This window comes from Eulemur rufifrons, chromosome 29 (genome assembly GCF_041146395.1).
Source record: "Eulemur rufifrons isolate Redbay chromosome 29, OSU_ERuf_1, whole genome shotgun sequence".
Lineage (NCBI taxonomy): Eukaryota > Metazoa > Chordata > Mammalia > Primates > Lemuridae > Eulemur > Eulemur rufifrons.
In genome coordinates, this window is record NC_091011.1 from 43,363,567 (window position 1) to 43,385,563 (window position 21,997).

A 21,997-nucleotide genomic window follows, 5' to 3' on the forward strand; every position below is an offset into this window, starting at 1 on the left:
ACACACACAATTCTTTTTAACAGGCTATTTACCACAAAGTAATTCCAAGATGGAGAAACACTGCATAATGTAAAAGTTTGGAGATTCCAGTCAGGCGACAAATCTGCATTTGAATTGTCTAGCACTACCTGAGTGACTTCAGCTGTCGCTTTCTGAACCTGCATTTCCTGTGATGTGGAGATATTTAATACCATGCTTAGGGAACTGGTTTAAGGACTGGAGGTAACGTAGGTTAAGGGCTTGACCCAAGCCTGAAGAATGTTAGCCAGCAGTCACTTCATCTCTCTAGATTTCCTTCCTCAGTGGTAAACTAAGTAAAGATGTTTAATTTTTTTTTTTTTTTTTACACATTATGAGTCTTTTGCAGTCAGGAAAACCTACACTGATCTCAACTTTGGCAATTTAGAGAGTTCAAATAAAATGGTAAAGACAAAAAATAGCCTGCCTTTATCTAACTCACGACTGCTAAAGCCACAGGAAACGCTGGGAGGACCTCTGATATCCCAGCATTCCTCGCGCTGCTCCCGTAGTTCTTTCCCCGAGTCTCTATGGTAGCAACTGCCTCGGAGACTGCAGCGACGGTGGCGGCGGTGTTGAAGAAGAGTGAGGCTTCCAACTTTCCTACTGATCTGGGAGGTACTGGGCGCAGAGGGTCGCGATGTCGGAGAAAAAGCAGCCGGTAGACTTGGGTCTCTTAGAGGAGGACGACGAGTTCGAGGAGTTCCCTGCCGAAGGTAACCGGCTGGGCCCCTGGCTTCTGGGCCGCGCGGACGGTGACTCAGGCCTCCGGGTGGAGGCGGCGGCGCGGGCTCTTGGGCCGGGCTCGGGGTACCTGCGGAAAGTCTGGGCCCCCGCGGCCGGCACTCGAGGCCGTGAGGCTCAACCCTCAGTGTCCCCAGACTTGGGGTTCGGAGTGTCATGATGGGACTCTCCGGCAAGGCCCAGTGGCTTCTGCTTCCTTACTGGAAGGAGGCATGGTGATTCCGGACCCCTGTCCGGGATGGTTGTTCCTTTTACTCTTCAGCCGGGTTTCCCACCGCTTTTCGTGTCTGCATAACCTCCTTTCCCCTTTCTTTCGGTTTAGCAGCCTTCCTTTGCCTTTAAACCTTTCTAGAACTAAACTCTTTTCCCTAGTCATGCGAATGCTGCTTACTTTTAGGACGTCACAAGTGAAGCCTGTTAACTTGAATGGAAGATCAGATGTTGGGTGCTTATCAGAAGTTATTGCCTGACTGCTGTTCCTCGCCACTTGTAGTCACTTGGAACTAACAAGTTCAAGGCTTTATGAGACCCTAAAACTTCTACATTTTTATTAGCTTCACAACTAACAAGGAACTGTAATTTTATCATTGTAGGTAATAGGAGATAGCTAACATGTTATTGAGTGGCTGCTGTTTTCAGGAACTTGTCTCAGTGTTTTGTATTAACACATTCCATTTTCCCAAATACAAGAAGTAGGTACTGGTATTGCCATTTTTCAGATAAAGAAACTGAAGCTTTTTGTAATAGTTAAGAAACATTCTTAGTGTCTCATAACTGGCTAGAAATGATGGAATTGGAATTGGGAACACCTGGCCTAATTGATACCAAAGCTTTTAACTTTGGTTCTGTTTGTTAGATTGCTGTTGTCTGTTAGATCTTCAAAATTGGCTGCTTTATTGGCTAGTTGTTATGAGTAGGATTCGTAAATATTTACCTTATAAGAAAAGGAGGTTGCTACTGAGTAGCCTTTCTGAAGGTAGTAGGAAGAGAATTGTGGTTGGTTAATGGTGTACACATCTGTTGCATCAAGCAATTAGCGCTTCACTTAAATTGTCGTAAGTTATATACCCCATCATGGTCCTATTGTGCATAAAACCACATAGCTGGAACATTTGTTCTATTTATTTATAGTGTACTCTATTATTTTGTTTAGTGGAAGAGAACATTAGTATGCATACTACACAAACTCCTAAACTAACCCAAAACACATTTCAGTTCTGGAATTCATTATATTGTGGGGATTGGTAATTTTTTTTTGTTTTGGTAGTGGATTTATCTGTTCAGTCATGTTTTCTTTACCTCACTTTCAAGTTGGTTCATAATCCTCCAACATAGAGCTGTGTAGTAGAAAGCTGGCTTATTGAAGGCAGGATCCAATTCTTACCTATACTTTATGTTTCAAATAGCATTATTATTTGTCATATACAAGGCACAATGTTAGTTAGGCACCTTATTTACATGATACAGTCTACTACTTATCACTGACACCCTGAGGTAACCGGAGGCCCAGAGATAAAACAACAAAAAAACAATTTACCATTAACTGTCCAAGCAAATATTTGAAAGGTCTGACTCCCCAATCCAAACTTTATCCCTAACATTTAGCAAAGTGCCTGACCTGTAGTAGGTTGTCAGTAAATGATTTTGAATGAATGAAGCTGCATTTACCGTAAGTACTTAGTTGAGAATTGATGGCTTGAAAAGGATCTAGAGATAACAGTGTACCTGATGATATACTTGATTTTTTTCCAGCAACTTTTGTCAGCTTTTGTTGAGTGTATAGTTTATCCTTGTTCTACAAAGTTTATGTTGTGAGCAGCAATTTAATATTTAAAATGTTGGTAGTTATAATAGTAAAAAAAAATCATTAAATTTAAGGAAAAGCAAAGAAAATATTTTTTCTGAAGACAGGACTCACAATGGAGTGGTTTATTAGCATTGAGTAATTCACCATTTATTAGTCTCTTTGCAGAATATTTGTTTTCAGGTTTGAATATGTAGAACCTAATTCAGGAAAATTTCTATTTTAGAATAAGAAACATTTGAAATGCCTTTATTTTGTCCAGGTTTCTATGTTTCTTCTCTGGCTTATGATTTAGATAGATTTTCCTTAATTTGAATTAGTGAGATTTTGCTGGATACAAAATCAGTGAGACCTCTTAGATTTACTAATGAAAACTGTTCTGATAAATAACAAAAACAAAAGGAAAAAAAACTTGGAAAAATAAAACCAAAGAATTATTTCTCTTTTGAGACTGTACATTTCTTTCATGTTTTGAACTAGTCATGGTTTAGGGTCTGTCACTCCAAATGTCATCCATGGACCAACAGTCTTGTTATTTCCTGATAGCCTGTTAGAAACACAGCATCTCATTCTTCAGCCTAGACCAGCTTAATCAGTTTGAGCTTTACCAAGATTCCTAAGATTTATATGCACATTGAAGTTTGGAAAATTCAACTTTAAAACAGTGGCCTATTTTGAATCTTTCACTATTTTAGTTTTCAGTTCAATTGTTAATGCCTGATTTACTTTCAAGTGCTTTCCCTTCTTTGGTAAATTCTTTTTCTTGTGAGTATCTTTATGGTAAGTGTGCCATTGACAAACTCACTGACAGATATAAATTAAAATTCCTGTTGTTAAGGCAGCCTATAATCACCTCTACAGTCTATACGTCTTACCTTCAAAGGCTTTCTTGAGTCTCAGGTGCTCCAGAACGTGGATGATGTCCATTTTAGGGTAGCTTGCAATATAGAGCTTGACATATGAAAGTCATTACTGAAATTATGGATTGTCCATCTTTGGGAGTGTTGTAGCTACATCTTATTCTGGACAAAAACCTGGTTTGGTAGGATGTCCATTTAATCATTTTAAGAAAAGGGAATTGTTATTTTAAAAAGAAAACTAAGCATGTTTTAATGGAAGTCTCATTGTTTCTTCTTAGTAGTTCTTCTTAGTAAAATGTGACAATCTATAAGAATTCTCTGAAAGTACAAAGGAATAAATGCTCCTTTTATTTTTTCTTCCAATATTTATTCTATGAGTCTGTTTCATTGATGGTTCCTCACAATTCTAATTGATGGGTGTGTAATCTACTGGTCGTTAGCAGGAATCGTTAAAAATCACGTTTAAGATCTTTGTGAAATGCATTATCCAATTTCTTGACAATTTAAACTGCTTGAGAACAGGCTTTTTTAGGAAGACATTCAAGGTCTTGGGTGGGCATTATTGATTTTAATATAATTTTGAAGGCTTTGAAATGGTTAGGATTTTAAAACTGCAGAGCAGCTTAAAGTTTAGAAAAGATTTCATTTTTCATCCATCATATGGTTTAGGTTGGTGATGGTATCGTGTAAAAGTGAAGTACTCAATAATTAATCTGAAACTTTGAATACATTTTAATATCAGATATTGAAAGAGTTTCAAAAAATATTTTAATTAATTTCCTTTCTCTGACAATTAGAAGTGGATGAGAGTAAAAGTGGGAAGAAAATAAGTAGTCCTTTAGATTTTTAAATTCTCCTCCTGTGCCACAATAAAAGTGTTTTGTTTTAAGGGAAACGTTTTTTTTAGAATATTTAAAGTGAAATTGAATTTGCCTGCAGCATCAATAATATTAATATTTGCCAGAGAGTGCTGTTATACTAAATATTGTATAATCAGTGAAACTGCTGTATAGTCAAAAGAATTCAGGAGCAGAATACTGCCCACCTGTCCCCTTGAGAAATTTCTGGATAAGACATTTTATTGATGGGAATCTGCTCAGGCAGACAACAGGCCATTGATATACCCTTATACTGCCAACTTTCTGGAATAACTGAGGCACTCTCACCTCTGCCTAACAAAGTAGGACATCTTACACTGATTCTTAACCAAGGGAGTGTTTTTAGATGTTACATTCCCTTGACAGGTGGAAGTGTGAAAAAACTGCCAGCATCTAGTGGATAGAACCCAAGGATTTTAAGTGTGTACTATACATGGTCCTGCACAAGGAAGAATTGTCCTATGAAAAATGCTATTGGGAAATACTTATATGAACACTGTATGCAACTGTACTAAACAATCAGTAGAAGGGTTCCTTAGAATCTTAAATGCAGAAGGTAAATGGAACCAATATTGACGATGTCAGACACCATGCTAGTCAATTTACCTAGTGCTGGAGTGGCTTTGCTGTTTGCCTTTATTAAATGTAATATAGTAGACACATTAATAATACTATCGAACATTTAAATTAGTTAAATGGTGGTAGCAAGAAATGGAAAATTCATGTTACTAAAAATTAAGGAAAAAACATATAATCTATATAATGAATGGCAGAATACTTATTGAATGTCCATTATTGGTAATTGTGTGCAAGAAGAAAGTTTTTGAACCCCAGGATGGAATGAGAATGATGAATCTAGAATCAAACTTAGGTTCAGATCCATCACTCATAAAGTTTTAGCTTGTTAACTCATGGTAGTTACTTAAGTACTTATTTAAAATAGTTTTATATATAGGATAATTGTACAAGTAACTGCTTATAGTAAAAATTTAAACCTATAAAGCAAGATAAATTGAAAAATAAAAGCACTGTTCCTCTCCACCATTCCCCCAAAGTTTTTCATGCCCCAGTGGTAACCAATGTTAAATGTTTTTTTCTCAGTATCTGTCAGAGTTTATATATAACTTGTGCTTGTTTGTATATATCCTTTAAATACACAGAGGACCATACTCTATATACTGTTTTCTCCCACTTGTTAAATAATCTATTTAACTAGTCCCTCATTGATAGATATGTAGGTGGTTTTTAGTTTTGTTGTAAAATATGCTGCTTATTTTTTTATGAAATATGCTGCAGTGAGTAGTCTTATATCTTTAGTTTTTTTGTTCTTTTTCCTATTACAGACTGTGCTGCCATGAATATTACATCTTCGTGTGCACTTTTTTGTGTTTATCTCTAAAGTAAACCCCTAGAGAGGAAATTGCCAGATCATATTGGCAAATTCATTTTTATTTCTTTTTTAATATTTTTATTTTGAAATCTCATTTACAGAATAGGTGGAAAGTACAATACAGATATTTTTCTCTGAACCATTTCAGAATAAGTTGCCAACCTAATGCCCATCACCCTTGAATATTTTAATGTGTATTTCCTGCAAAGACATAATCGTAGTACAGCCATCAAAATAAGGAAATTAACACACTGGTAATACAGGTTGAACATCCCAAATTTGAAAATTCAAAATCTGAAATGTGCCAAAATTTGCTGATATGAGCATTTCAGATTTGGGGATTTGGGATGCTCAACCATAATATATACATTTATGGTTGAGCTTACATACGTATGTACAGACATAAGTATATGTACGTATTCCAAAATCCCAAAAAAATCTGAAATTCAAAACACTTCTGGTCCCAAGCATTTTGAATAAGGGATACTCAGCCTGTATCATCTAATTGACAGATCCCTTTCAGGTTTCTCCAGTTGTCTCAATAAAGTCTTAATTCAGAACTATGGGTTACATTCACTTATCTTTTTAGTCCTCTTCCGTCTAGAGCATTTCCTCAGTTTGTCTTTGACTTTCATGATTTTGGCATTTTAGAAGATTACAGGCCTGTTATTTTGTAGAATGTTCCTCAATTTGGATTTGTTTCATGTTTCCACATTAGGTTCAGGTTCTGTATCCTGGCAGGAATATCATAGTGGTGGTGCTGTGTTCCACTCATTGCATCTTATCAGGTGGAACATGATTCTCATTTGTTGCATTACTGATGATATTCACTTTGATCACTTTATTAAGGAGGTGTTTGTTAGGCTTTTCCGTTGTTAGATTACTCATTTTCCTTTCATAATTAATAGGTATGTTGTGGGGAAAGGCTTTGAAACTATGCAAATACAGTATTCCAATCATCAAACTAAGTTTATTCATTTATTTAGATCAGTGTGGACTCATGGATTCTGATTCATTGGGTTATAATTTGTTACTTTGATTCTTAGATTGTCCCGTATTTGAACATGAGGATCCCCTTCAGGCTGTCTTCTGTGTCCTTTTGACATGTCCCCATGTTTCTTTGTGCATTCTGACACAAGATACATTCCAAACTAAACTGGTACTTTGCTTTCTGTAGCCCTGGAATCAGCTGTTCTCCAATGCAATTTCCTTTTCATGGAGAATCGTAATTAGAAGGCAAGATCTTGACTCCAGTTATGCTCATTGTTTTGTGGATATTCTTGTTCCCAGATCCTTTAAGTGGAAGGAACTAGGGAATATACAGGGTGTATGTGTTTGGTGGGGGGTGTGTGTGTGTATGAAACCCTGGATTCACACAGATATGTCCAGCTGCTGTTCAACACCACAGGGTTCTTTGTAGTTTTTTGCCTTTCCACGTTTTGTAACTCCCTTCTCCAATAGTGAGAAACCTAGCTTCCATTATCTTAAATATATTGTCTATTTGGTCACCCCCCTCCCTAACTAATCTTTGCCACGCCCCTCTCCCCCACAGATGCCCTTCTCACCCCACTTGGGCTCAGCATTCTATGCAAAGCCACCCCTGTCCTCTCCTCACTTTAATGTGGATGACTTCATCCTGTCCAGGCTCTTAACACACCAACCACACCATGCTGTATGTCTCTACAGGAATGTCCTCCTTGCCCTACTTGGGCTCTGACAACTCATCCAGGATCATGTGCATTTTAAATTTTGACATATATTCTTAAATTACCTTTGAGTAAGGATTACACCAATATATTTCCATCTACAGTTAACCTTTTCCCTCATAAGCTTGCTTACACTAGATATTAAACATTTTAGTCATTGCCAACCTGATAAATGAAATCACATCATTTTGGTTTGGATTGATTTCTTTGAGTGAGATTGACTATTTTGTTTTTCATTGAACTATTACCTTCTTTATCCTAAGGTTCTTCATCTGTAATTTATGGATAAGAATGTTTATTAGAGTAATGAAAGATTACATGATTGTATTGGTCTGCTTGGAGTGCCATAACACAATACCATAGACTGGGTGGCTTAACTATCAGAAATTTATTTTCTCATCCAGTTTGGAGGCTAGTAAGTCCAAGATTAAGGTGTCAGCAGGTTTGGTTCCTGGTAAGGCTCCTTTTCCTGCCTTACAAAAGTCTGCCTTTTTGCTGTGTTCTCTTATGGGGGAGAGAGAGAGCAAGGTTTCTGGTGTCTTTTCTTTTAAGGGTACTAATCCCATCATGAGGGCTCCACCCTCATGACCTCTTCCAATCCTCATTACCTCCCAAAGACCCTATCTCCAGATATCACACTGGGGGTGAGGGCTTCAACATAGAATTTGAGGAGGAGGGATACAAACATTCAGTCCATAACAATGATGTATGTAAATTACCAAAGTTTAGACAAAGTTGGTATTCAGTAAACATCAGTTCCTCTCTTCTCTCCCCTCTAATGAACTTGGGAGTTTGGATTTTGGATGATATTTGGTATCACATTTGGTAGTTAAAATATTTCACTGAGTAATTTTAGGTATATTCAAAATTAAGTTCATTGAATTTGTGGATTATTTGATAATTGATTTATTTTCTAGTATTAACTTATAAATGAAAATAATATTACCATTAAATGTTTCTCCAAAAGTACTTTAAACAATAGTGTGGTCATCCATGTAAAGACACACAAAACAGTAGCCTACATTGTTAAGAGATTCATACAGATTGGAACAAAAAACCGCCAAATCGGGATAGGTGCTTGAAAGTGGAAGGTAGTGAGAGTTGTGAACCAGGATGTTAAATACGGGAAAATTTTTTGAAGAACTACTTGATTAGCTATTTCATTGGTTCTGTAGAATGCGCAAGCAATAAGCAATTGTGATATAAATAGTGTTTAATATTACTGCTTGGGTGTTTGTTAAATATTACTTATTGAAAGGTATGGTGAACTGTGAAAACACTGAGAGGAAACTAAGTTTCAAAAATTGTGCAGTTGACCCTCAAATAACATGGGTTTGAACTGTGCGGGTTTGTTTATGGGAAATAACGGTATTCATGGGATGTGAAGCCCATTTATACTGGGGACATACTTTTTCTGTACTCCGGTTTGGTTCCAAAGGGCCAACTGCAGGACTTGAATATGCTTGGATTTGGGTATAAGCAGGTGGTCCTAGAACCCAATACCCTGCATATACCAGAGGACAACTCTACTCCTCTTCAGAAGTATTTAAAATTTCACAAATATCATTTTTCCGATTGTGTGCTTTGTTGTGCCCATAATGTTTAGTAGAAATGATACTGTCTTTATTCTGATCATGTCTCTTGCCTCCCTTACTCCTCAAGTTTCCTTGCAGTGATTAGGATGTCATAAATGATTTATTCATTTAATATATACTTGAGTGTTGCCTGTAAATCTAGTACTGAGGGGTGCAGAGAGAATGATATTAGCCACCATTTATCAGTACTAAGTGCTTTATTTATTTATTTATTTTTTATTTCAGCTCATTATGGGGGTACAAAAGTTCAGGTTATATATGTTGCCCATGCCCCCGCATCCCCCCGAGTCTGAGCTTCAAGCGTGTCCATTCCCTAGACAGTGCGCATCGCACTCATCACTAAGTGCTTTAGATACACAATCTCATTTAATCTTCATAACTATGAGGTATAGATTTTATACCTGGGGATCAGCATAATTAAATAACTTACCCAAGATCACAGTTAGCAAGAGGCTACACTGAGGCAAATTGGACTCCTCTGTAGATATTTGTCTTTGAACTTATTAAGTAGTAGGTGTTAAGGGAGATACGGATCAGTGGTTTTCACAGCAAGCCGGAGCTCTTTAGTATTTTGGAGGTGCTTATTCTGGGTGGAACTCTAAGCCCTTTCCACCTCATCTCTAGTTAAACCAGAGCAGTGTTGCTTTTGTCTGTTTTATCTGTTGGGCTGCTTCTGGGTAAGATTTCTTTTGTTTTTTTCTGGGGCTGGAGGCCGGGTTTAAACAACTGATAGTAAAGTGCAACCACATTTCAAAAGAAGCAGAAATTATTTCCAGTTATGTGCAACATGAGGTAGCAACATTTGAACAGAGCTTTCAAAATGTAGAAATGTAGGAAAGGGGTTTTCAAAAGAAGAGAAAAGGAATAGATGCTTTCAGGTGGAAAATAAATGTGTGTGTGTGTGTGTGTATTTTATTTGCTTGTGAAATAGTAGTTGCAAATATGGTGAGTTTGGAGCCTAATCATGGAAAGAAACATTTAAGCGAAATGACCAGTTTGGACTTCATCCTTAAGAAGATGAGAAGTAGGTTTCTTTGTTTATTTTTTATTTGTTTGCTTGTTTTGCTTATTACAGTGATTATGTGTGAGTTTCCTTTAGGCTGTAGGCTGTTTAGGAAACATTAGCCCAGCGGAATTAATTTGAAAGGATAGACTAGAGTCAGGGAGGTTAATTAGCAAATTGTTGAAATAACTCAGGTGAGAACTAAGGGCCTGAAATAGGTTATTATCAGGAATGAAGTGAAGAGAATGATTTCAGAATAACATGGGAAATAGAAGTGATGGAGCATTAGGAACTAGTTTGATATGGAGTGTTGGGAATAAGAAGAAATCAGGTGTTGTGATTTTGCACTTGCATGTCTAAGAAAGAATATGCACGGTAGAGTTCAAATTGGATACCCTTGACTCAGTAATGCGAAGGAAGATCAGAATGATGGAGCCAAGATGAGTTTAGGGCATGAGAGCTTGGAAAAGATAAAAGTGATAGCGTTTGTGAATTTTATAGAATTAAAGAAAAATAAAAGCACTAATCAACAAGAACCCACAAAGTAGAACCATTCTGCCAGATATATATTTCTTAAATTATTAATGAAAAGAGTTAGGTTTGAATTCCCTTTTTTTTTAAATGCAAGAATAATTATAAATGGTTATGTAAGTTATTTTGAGACTCTGTTTCTAGCCACAGATAATTAAAAACTCACCAATGGCCCAATAGCAACATCATTTATGACTTGCTTTTCTTTGTTTGCTCTGAAGTTCCCCACTGACAGTTTTGGTTCTTATTAGAGAATGTATAGTAGTAAAGTGATGCTATGTGAGGTCTTGATTTCTTATTCACTGAATAGACATTAGATGTAGGGTGTAGGTATGTTTTCACATGATAACCTACAGAAATGAAATTTTAGAAAAAGTATGAATTGGTTTTATACAGCCTCAACAAGAACACATGTAAATTTATCTCAGAATCATTAGATTTGGTGTGGCTTCATTTTCATATTTATCAGTGTAATGATGCTGTTTGCAACTATTGCTTTTCTCTTTTGTACTCAACTATGATGGTGAGTGTACAATTTAGTATTTTTCTCTTCGTGTAATGGTCTGCATATACATGCACATCTTTTATTTGAGAAATTGATTGGAGATTAAGTTCTTTATATTCAGAGTAGCTTTATTATTATGGAATGAGAATTTGATACTCTTGAAAATCGGTATAGAATAGAACATTTGCAAGCCTATTTAGTATGAATGGAGTTTCCTCTTTACTTTTCTCCAAAGTGGCATACTTCATACCTTTATAAAATTTGGGAATGTATTATATGTTGGAGGATAGGATAGTAAGTGTAAAAAACACTTTCCAAGTTGAGAGAAAACCCTTTTCACACTTAAATGTCAAGGTGATACTTAGAGAGATGAAGTATGTGGGATCTTTGATAGCTCAGATTTTTGAAATTTAAAGCTAGTTACAGATGTAATTCTCAACTGGCAAATATGAAGAAAGCCAAATTTGGGACAGAGTCTTAAATAATTTAGAATTACTAGAAACTTATGTATTAGGCATCTGTTATTGGTTATTTCCAATTCTGACTTTTTAAAATACGTTTTTTGTTTGTTTGTTTGTTTGTTTGTTTTAACCAGTACACATCTGGAAGCCTACACATTGAAGTAAATGTAGCTGTGGTTATTTAAATGATTAATCATAATTCTGGCAATGCATTTAGTGATAAAGGTAAAGTGTGTACTTTATAAGGTCATCAGTATATTAGAAGATGGCATTAGACATGAATTAGGTATCCTTGTTTGGTTTTATTTTGTTCTTTTTACAAAAGTTATTTCTGGGCCTAAGGCTTTAAAAATGAGTGATTAAATAAAATTGCATGCTTTTCAGTGTCATGTTATAGTTGAAAATTAAAACACAATTCAGAGATATATTGCAAGAGATGTCAGCTAAACCCAGAGATTACAACAGTCGCAGCTTTATTTGTTATACATTCACTTAGTAGAGTTTACATGTGTACATGTTGTAACTTACATATATTTTAACACGAATATATAGTGTAGAGGATTTAGAAGTGCTGGAAATGCTATTTGGGGATATTATACCCTATCACTTAAGCTTTTTACATAATGTAGTTCAGTACATAATCCTAATTAATAAAAAAAAATTTTTTTTAAGAGTTAAGGTCTAACTCACCCAGGTTGAAATACAGTGGTGGGATCATAGCTCACTGTAACCTCAAACTCCTGGGCTCAAGTGATCCTCCTGCCTCGACCTCCCAAATGTTGGGATTACAGGCATGAGCCACTGAACCTGGTCGGTAAACAAAATATTTAAAATTTTCATCTAAAATAGATTATAGATTCTGTATTGTCATTGTGGACACTAATTTTCTTAGTCCTCTTATTAACTTTAAATGCTTAAGTTGTGATTCAAAAGGGTTTTTTTCCTCAGATTCCTCATCTATGATAATGGGAAGGATGGTATGATGGTAGATAGACTTTAGTACATCTTACTCCTAGGATATAGTATTAAAGTTAAAGGGTATATTCAGATTTATAAGATGATTAATAAAGAATTTGACCAGCTTTTCCATTTTTGTATACTCAGCAGTGTCATAATTTTGAATTACTGTGTAGTAATACCAAAGAAGTATAGAGTATTGTCATGAATCTTTTTGTGTGTGTTCTACCTGAAATCTTGCTCACAATATTGTCCTCCCATCCATGGACCAATTTCTTTTTCTTGGAACTTTATTTCTACCTTATTCCTTCTCTTTCCCTGCCATTAAAATAGCCTGAGATGGTTGTTAAAGGAGGGGGAGATGCTTTATCCTTATTCTAAATGGTCATCAGAGTTCAACTTTATAAACTAAAGATTGTACCATTCTTAAAATTAAAAAAAATAAAAGATACCGTTAAAGCTCTTGTATTGCCTTAAGAATCTTGGCTTTTTCTAATTAAGGATTGGCACTCCCAGAAAACAAGTTATTGACTCTGTTGTATTTCTTGTTGGTGATTCTCTGAGGCATTTGGGTACAAATTAACAAGTATTTTTTTTTTCTTTTCTAAGTTAAAAGAAGTAAAGACAGCTTGAAGACATTTGAATGACATCAAGTAATAACTATTGAAATCAACATTTTGAATCAAACCATAATTAGATAAAAAGTTTCTGGGGGCCTATAATTTTACTGTTCCTGAAAAGACAATTGCTTTAAAAGACAATTAAGGCTCTATAGTATTTTTCAAAGACTTAGAAGGTTAGCAGAAAGTGTCAAATAAATATTTTATATTTCTGGCCTGAACCTTTTGACACATGATCATTTCCTTTTTAGGGACCAGTGCAGATGGAAACTACCTACTTAACAGTTTAGGAAGCTGGTTAGTTGGAAGTGGTTCAGGCTAACTAAAGACTTGTTATCTTAGAACCTGAAAACAGTTCCATTGTGTCTTGAGTTCTGTCACCCTCTTTACTCAAGAACATAGTATCTGGTCTTTATTCATATTATTTTGGGAACATTAAATGCCATCAGATATCTTTATAAAGACTCCTTAAAATATCCATAAAACCGATACTGAATTTGGCAATTCCTTTTTTAGGCTCAACCCAAATAGTATATTAAAGCTTGGGATTTGAGGTTGGGGAATAATGGTAAAACATATGTATTCTTCAAATACTCTAACTAAAGGTTGGAATCTCAGTCTGAACCTCCCCTCTACCACTACCAAAAGGGAAGAAGAAAATTTAGAAAACTAAAAACTACAACATTCCTCTTTATGCATATTTACATTTATCCGTCCTTTAAAATCCTTTTGTACTGATATTAGACAAATACAAGTGATGGTTTATAATTTGGTCTACTTTTTAATGTCTGTATGTGAGTTATCCTTTTTAATGTTTAGCAGTTTTGAATTCCATGCTGGTATATCTATCTTCTTGCTCCTCAACTCACTTTAGGGTTGTTGGTGCTGTGTTTTGAAAGATTGTGAAATAGGCCTTATAAAAATGAGCTCAAAGAAAAATCAGTAAAGTAAATATCCTCCCAAAATTATAGTAAGTTTCATGACAGGTAGAATTTTTTGTATTAACTTTTGTTAATACAAAATATATAAATTTTGTTAATAAAAATTCAAAAAATTCTTGAACTGCAAATTCAAGAATTGAGAGAACAAGCCAATATGAACTTTGAGATTTAAGGAAGAAGCTTGGCATTTCTTGTAGATACCACATTAGCTGTTTTGAATTGTGAGAGTGTTTAGTAGCAAACTTGCTGAAGTTTTTGTGATTGTGGAAGGTAATCTATGAGAAATATTTAGGTAGCATCTATTTCTATTTTTAGACTGGGCTGGCTTAGATGAAGATGAAGATGCACATGTCTGGGAGGATAATTGGGATGATGACAATGTAGAGGATGACTTCTCAAATCAGTTACGGTAAGTTTTAAGCAGATTTTTATTGTAGCTCAGTGTTAATTATAAACATGAAATATATAATTTACATAAATAATTGACCTCTTAAAAGTTACTTAATCTTTAAAATAGGTTTTTCAGTTATGCAAAGTAAGACACATTGCTTTCATCTCCTGTGTTTGTAAACATGAATACTTTGTGTAATTGCATATAACTTTTTGTTCTTTCTAGTCTTCCAGAGGTAATCAAACAAAAGCATAGTTACCATTTTTTATCCTTGACGGTTTAATTCTGTAAATATTAATTTTCTACCAATATTGAATAACTCAGCAGGAAATAGAATCATAGAGTGCTGGAACCCAATAGATTGATGATTCTCAAACTGGAATGGATATTGGGGTTATAAGTATACTTTTCCATGTCCAAATCTACCTAATTTTATTTATTGAGGTAAAGTTAATGTAACATAACATTAATCATTTTAAAGTGTACAATTCAGTGGTGTCTAGTACATTCCCAATATTATGCAGCCATCATCTCTGTTTAGTTCCAATATTTTCAGCATCCCAAAAGGAAACACTATTAAGCAGTCACTCTGCATTTCCCCTTCCCCTATCTCCTGGCAACTGCTAATCTGTTTTCTTTCTATGGATTTGCCTATTCTAGATGTTTCATATAAATGGAATCATACAATATGTGGCCTTGCGTGTCTAGCTTCTTTGACTTAGCATTATGTTTTCAAGGTTCATCCATGTTGTAGCATGTATCAGTACTTCATTCCTTTTTATGGCTAAATAATATCAATGGATATGCCATATTTTATTTATCCATTCATCAGTTGATGGACATTTATCATCAGTTGATGGGCATTTGGGCTGTTTCCACATTTTGGCTATTGTGAATGGTGCTGCTATGAATGTACATGTACATGTGTTTGTCTGAGTACCTGTTTTTAATTCTTTTTAGTATATACCTAGAAGTAAAATTGTTGGGTCATATGGTAATTTTATATTTAACTTTTTGAGAAACTGCCAAACTTTTCTGCAGTCACTGAACAATTTTACATGCCTACCAACAATTTATTGGTACAATATAAAGCAATGATACAAAGGTTCCGATCTCTCCAAATCCTCACCCAAACTTATTTTTCATTTTTTTTTTTTGTTATAGCCATCCTGTAAGTGAAAGATGTGAAGTGGTATCTCACTGTGGTTTTTATTTGCATTTCCCTAATGACTGATCTTTTTATGTGCTTGTTGACCATTTGTATATCTTCTTTGGAGAAATGTCTGTTCAAGTCCTTGCCCATTTTTAAACTGAATTATTTATCTTTTTGTTGTGGAGATGTAAGATTTCTTTACTATTCTGGGTACTTAGACCCTTATCAGATATGTGATTTGCAGATTTTCTCGCATTCTATTAGATTGTCTTTCACTTTCTTCATAGTGTCCTTTGCACAAAAATTTTTAATATTGATGAAGATTGATTTATCTTGTCTTTCGTTACTTGTGCTTGTGGTGTCGTATCTAAGAATTTCTTGCCAAATTCAAGGTAATAATGAAGATTTATCCCCATGCTTTTTCTTCTAAGTGTTTTATAGTTTTAGCTCTTACATGTAGGTCTTCAATCTATTTTGAGTTAACTTTTGTATATGGTGTGAAATTGGAATTCAATGCATTCTTTTGCTTGTAGATGTCTAGTTGTTCCAACACCATTTGTTGAAGAGACTTCTTTTCCTGCTAATTTTATTTTGATTTATTTAGCCCATATTTATCTGTCTTGGCTACAGGATTTTTAAGCAGACCGCCAACTACTTTGCTCAAATCAAGATGTCGAAGGTCTATTTCACTCTTCTAATTTACTAGTCTAATATGCTTGTTCAAAAAGGAAGTGCAATAATTTATAATTTAAAAAATTTATTTTTAATAGTGGTACAGTAGCACCTGTTTCTACACTGCATTTTTTTTTTATTATTATTTCAAAATACTAGACGGTACAAATGTTTTTGTTGCGTGGATACACTGTATAATGGTAAAGTCAGGGCTGTCAGTGTGCCTGTCACCAGGACAGTGTTCATTGTACCCAGTAAGTAAGTTTTTATCTCCCCCCTCCTTCTTAGTTTCCAATGTCCTTTACATCTTTTTCTATACTGCATATTTTTAAAATGGGCTCAAAATTCCTACTTTCTAAAGACTTAGCATTTTGCTGAAGACTGATAATGATTTTACCCATCTACTTTCTCTACTTTTTAGAAATAGTACAATTTACTTTTCACTATTATTCTGATACTTTTATGATTTTCCATTTCCATTTCTCAAAGATTGCTGACTTTCATTTTTGACTATATCTTTTGGTTTTCCCAGTACCCTGAGATGTAATTGTTCAGAGCCATGAGACTTTAAACTGCTTTAACGCAGTTTAGAGTTATCTCAGCTATCTTAGTTTTCAATTTTGTCTTAATGATGTTTTTCCTTTTATAGTTTTATGGACAAGATAAGAACAATAATCCTGCTTTTTCTCTAAAATCTGTTAATATTACATCATCTATTCCAAGCTCTTGGAACTCTTTTTTCTCATTCTTCTTGATCAATATATGGTTTTCAAAAGCCCTTTTTCTTTTTACAAATATCCGTCTGGTATCAAATTCTATCTGTAAAAGTTTGTGCACTTTATTTTTGCATTTGCCTTGGTTTATATCCTTTAAAAACAGAGCCGCATCAGAACACCCTGCTACCTTTTAAAAAATATGCGTTCCCTTTTCTTCCTCATTGGAATTATATTATACTGTTAAAATATTTATTTTTGGGCCTACCAATGCTCTTGCTCTCTACTTCATGTTCTTAATAATATACCAGGGGGGGTTTTCTGCTATCTTCTTGACATTTTTAAAGTTGAGGCTAAATAAGTTTTCTTCTTTGCCATTCAAGAGTCAAATTTCTCCAAAGTTTTTATTTTGTCTTTCATTAGTACTTTTCTCTTAAAAATTAACCAAGACATTATTGCTTTTTATCAGCAGACTTTCAGTAGTAAATGTATTCATAATTGGATTTCTTATCGCTACTACATCCTGCCTTTTTACTGGTTTAGAAATAGTATAGTATCTATATATTCTTTGTGGCTTATTGTTTTTCTAATACACGTCCACAGTGTTTTTATGTTCTCTGTTCATGTTTCTGCCTTTAGGTTTGTGGATTTCTATGTGTTTAAATCTTGATACCTTCATTAGTGAATAAGGATTTTCTTTTTATTTTCTGATTTTGAGTTTTTTCCCTCTAAAGTTGTTGATGCATTGCCAGTGCTCTCAAATAGAACTGACTGTAGTGATGGAAATGTTCTGTAAGCTGCACTGTGCAGTACAAAAGCCATTAGTCACATGTGGCTATTGAACACATGAAATGTGGCTAGTGCAGCTGGGGAACTGAATTTTTTATTTTATTTAAATAGCCACATATGACTATCATTGAATACTACAGCCTCAGACAGTCCTTCCTTTAAAAAATTTGTCTAAATTAACAAGTCTGCAAAAATGTTCATCCTAGTCTTTTTGTAAAGTGCATGGAGGCCCTTACTGTGCTATTATAAGCCATGCTAAAGAACATGTTTTATTGTTTTCTGACATTATTGGAGCCTAATCCCATCTAACTTTGCAGATGATAATTAGTACTTTACTCCTAGGGTTATTATAAAGGTTAGATGAGTTAATATGTGTAAAGTGCTTGGACCGTGGTAAGTGTATGTTAATAAATAAAAACTGTCCATATAGCAGGCTGCCCACTTTCCCTGTTCCTCTTTCTCTTTCAGTGTAATTACCTTTCACAAATAGAAGTAGAAAGAATATAAGCCTACTTTGTGTTTCCAAGTAACTAAGTCATTCTAGTTTTGCTGCTTCTGATATAATTTCTCTACATATCAGGAGATACAGGTAGTGTTATGATTTTCACAATTCTATATCACATCTTATATAAAAACTCTAAGCAGCCAGTATAGCTCCTGATTTACCATATCAGTTATAGCCTCAGTCATAAAACTGAGTAGTTTTTTGGATAGTAAGAGAAATTCTTGAACCTGGTAATGGCCTTAGTGTTTTTTTGCTTGTTCTATTGCAAAAGGAATGCTGCTGCTTTTGTTTCAAATAGTGTACATTCATTATGTGCGTTCTGTGATTTTGTTCCAGTTGTGCTGTGTTTCTTCCCTCTTTCTTGTCTTTGTTGGATTTTTCCATTCAGCAGCCTCATCATATTAGTGTTCTCGTTCTGTGTTTTATATTTAATGGCTTCAATTTTTTTCTTTTGGTTTCTTATACTTAAAGCACTTTTCATCTCTTCTAATAATTTAGTTGATAAGGAAGCATTTTATCTTCTCCTTTGTGTTTATAAACAAATCATAAATATAATTGGTGACTATCTTTCATCAGGAAGGCAAATAGACACAAACCTGAAGGACAAATTTGGTATACTTGTTGCGTAAATCTTAGATTGAACTTTGTTTGGGTTTTTGTTGTTAAAATAAGAGAAAATAAATGATCTACAATGACTTTGTAAAAGGAAGCAGAAAACTAATGTTTAAGAAAGTTTTAAAATTATTTCTATATTAAATAGGAAGGGTACAAAATTTTTAACATGAGATAAAATTCAAAGACAATTACCACATTCCCTAAAGATTGGTAACAAGAGTTTTTGTAGGAAACATTTAAAGAGTTGTCTGTGATCAATGGAAATAGAAGCTTTTAGCTTTTCCCTTTAGCCTTGGTTCTTACGTTAATGTATGCTACATTCTATTTGTATAACTTTCTCTCATTTAGCCCTCAAAACAAAGGAGATAAATTGTTATACATGAAAGACAAATATTATAATCTTCAATTTCCTGAGGGGGAGAGGAGGAGGAGGAGGAGGAGGAGCTCAAAGAAGCAATTTAGTTAGTAAAGGAAGGGCCAGAGTCAGAGACTTGCACTGGACTCTTGACTCCTAATCTGTTTATACCACCAGCCCATACTGTACCCTAGCAGAAGACAAAGATGATGCACTTGAGTAATCTTCTGTCTTTGAGGTAATTCATGGAATTAGGTCAGTATTTGTAGTATGGATAATTGTGAAAAATTTAGGAAAGCAAAGGAGTTTGGGGAAATAAATAGTATTATGCTTCATTCCTATGTGTTTTTTTGCATTGTATTTGCATGGGATAGTGTGATAGGTGTCTAAGCCAGATTTTATTTAATACTTGAGAACAAATGTCTTTTTATCTTATTGGTTGTAATGAGGTAGAGCATAGTAATCATACTTTACATTTATTCAATGTTTTATCATAAATTGGCCCTCTAATAATTTTGTCATGAACTTTTATAAAATCTGAATTGTTACTGTTCACAGTTGCTGCTGATATTTGGAATGGTAATTTAAATACCATTGGAGTGGATGGTAATTTAATACAGTTGGAATTGATTACAGGGCTTAAATGTTTTTGTGCAAGTGTTATAAGGCAAATCATCAATTGAGTTGACATTCTCAAAGCGTGACTGAAACTTCAGGTTGGATAAATTATTTCAAATGATAAGAAGTGTCTTTTTTATATGTGTGTGTGTGTGTGTATACCAATACAAACTTTTGGAATTTTCATCCACATTTAATATTAGGAAAGTAAAGACTTCTTTAATATCCTATGACTTCTTACATTTAGTTTGCCTATATAGTTAATGCACAAAATTTTTCACATACCTTTAAATTTGATTGTTTTCTTGTTTAGAGCAATAGATATGTCAATATGGAAAGCAATTTGTTTATTCTTTCTGTGTATATGAAAATAATACCTATTATGATGATTATAAAATCCTTAAAGGTTTGATAGCAATGTCTTAGCCTAAGATTAATGTCTCAAACTTTATGTTTAATTATTTATTAGGAACAGAATGTTTGGCATTTGGAAAATATTTGGAGGATAACAGTAAATCCCTCACATTTCTTTCATAAATAAATTCATAAGAAAATTAAGATAAAATATAACTAATGGAAAAAGCAAAATTTTACTAGTATTAACTCATCTAATTTTTTCTTACATAGTTTTCTTTTTAGGGACTAAAATAAAGCTATTCAGTAATATTTTAAACTGTTGCCTCAGGCTTAGCTCATATATTAATTGTATTCTAAAAAAAATCTGTTTATTTTGAAGAATGCCTGGTGATGTTATTCTTTGTGTTTTATTATAGAGCTGAACTAGAGAAACATGGTTATAAGATGGAGACTTCATAGCATTCAGAAGAAGTGTTGAAGTAACCTAACCATGAACTATTCATTAAATTCTAGGACAGAGAACCCAGGATGGGACCTAAAAAAATATGTTTATTTCATTATGTGCTTGGATTTATTTTTGTTTTTGTAACACAGAAAATAAATGTTTTGATCTAATCTTGGTTTGGTTCAGAAGTCTTGATCTTTCGCCTCTAATTAATTTTCTTGCCATGATTTTCCAGAACCTTATTATAGAGATAGTAAAATTCTCTATTGTGAAACTTTTCTTTTTTAATGTTAACTGAGGCTCAGTTTAAATGATCCGGGGCTAGAATTCATTTGATTCCCAATTCAGTATTTTTCTTAAACCACGTCAGTTAAATATTCTGTTTTACAAGGTACTTCTTTTACATCACAGTGAACCTTAATCTCATCTGTATTTTGATAGCTTAGGCAACATTTACTGACATTTGTAAGGTGACCCTTCAAAACCTGTGTTTTTAAAATATTAATCATTTTAAATTGCTGTAATTTACTTAGTTCCTGAGCCATTAATAATATTATTAATGGTTGATATATTATTATTAGTGCTTAAAGCCCAAAGTATTTTGATCACAGTCCTAAGAACAGTGTCTTCTATTAAAATTAGGGAAGTGGCCTCAGGATACTTTATCAACAAGTGCATATTCCTAGGTACTGTGTAGTGATTAATTTAGTACAATTAAGTTTCTGCAAAGTAATAGCTATTGCCAAATCTACTTTTATGAATGGGGGATTTATTATGGTTTACGAAGACTTCTTTTTGGTGACTTAAAATGGAGCTAATGTGTAGTTTTTATTAGGAATATTTTCAAATGTAATGTGTTACTCATTAACAAATAGAATCATAAATCCTGTTGAGTAATTTCAAATGTAAAATTTATGTAACATAATGGAGTACAGACACCAGAATAGGTGACCTGAAATATAAGTTATGCCCTCAATGATTTTGAGCATAAATAAGTTTTCTCTTCTTCAGACAAGCATAAACCTACCTTGCCTACCTGACACAACTGCTTAGATGATCAAATGGAATAGGAGCACAAAAGAACTTTGGAAAAGTTTAAAAGCTTTGTATGTATAAGTGATGTTTTTATAAACATAATGAAGCACAGGCAGCCATGTTAATGTAACATGCTGAGAAATATTTTGATACATATTTTCTCAATATTTTGGTTAGTGGTTGCAGGATCATTATTAGACCTCATATCAGTGGTCACCTTGACAGTGTCAGATCAGTACCCAGAGTGATGGCCAATTCATGTGACTTGAGTTTATTGAGGTATATTCAAACCCTCATAGGAATTGGGCAGAGGCTTTACTGGGTTATTTGTAGTTA

The 21,997-nt window shown here is 34.2% G+C and overlaps 1 protein-coding gene across 2 annotated transcripts; it reads left to right on the forward strand.

Moving 5' to 3' along the window:
- Positions 1-560: 560 nt before the first annotated feature.
- On the forward strand, positions 561-20,796 carry SEM1 (SEM1 26S proteasome subunit). Of its 2 annotated transcripts, XM_069462152.1 has the most exons (3): positions 561-734; positions 14,329-14,422; positions 20,598-20,796. In XM_069462152.1, exons 1-3 carry the CDS (start codon positions 659-661, stop codon positions 20,638-20,640), a joined length of 213 nt encoding a protein of 70 aa, XP_069318253.1. In that variant the 5' UTR covers positions 561-658; the 3' UTR covers positions 20,641-20,796. The 2 variants fall into 2 exon arrangements, with proteins under 2 accessions (XP_069318253.1, XP_069318254.1); XM_069462153.1 differs by lacking the exon at positions 14,329-14,422.
- The last annotated feature ends 1,201 nt before the right edge of the window (positions 20,797-21,997 follow it).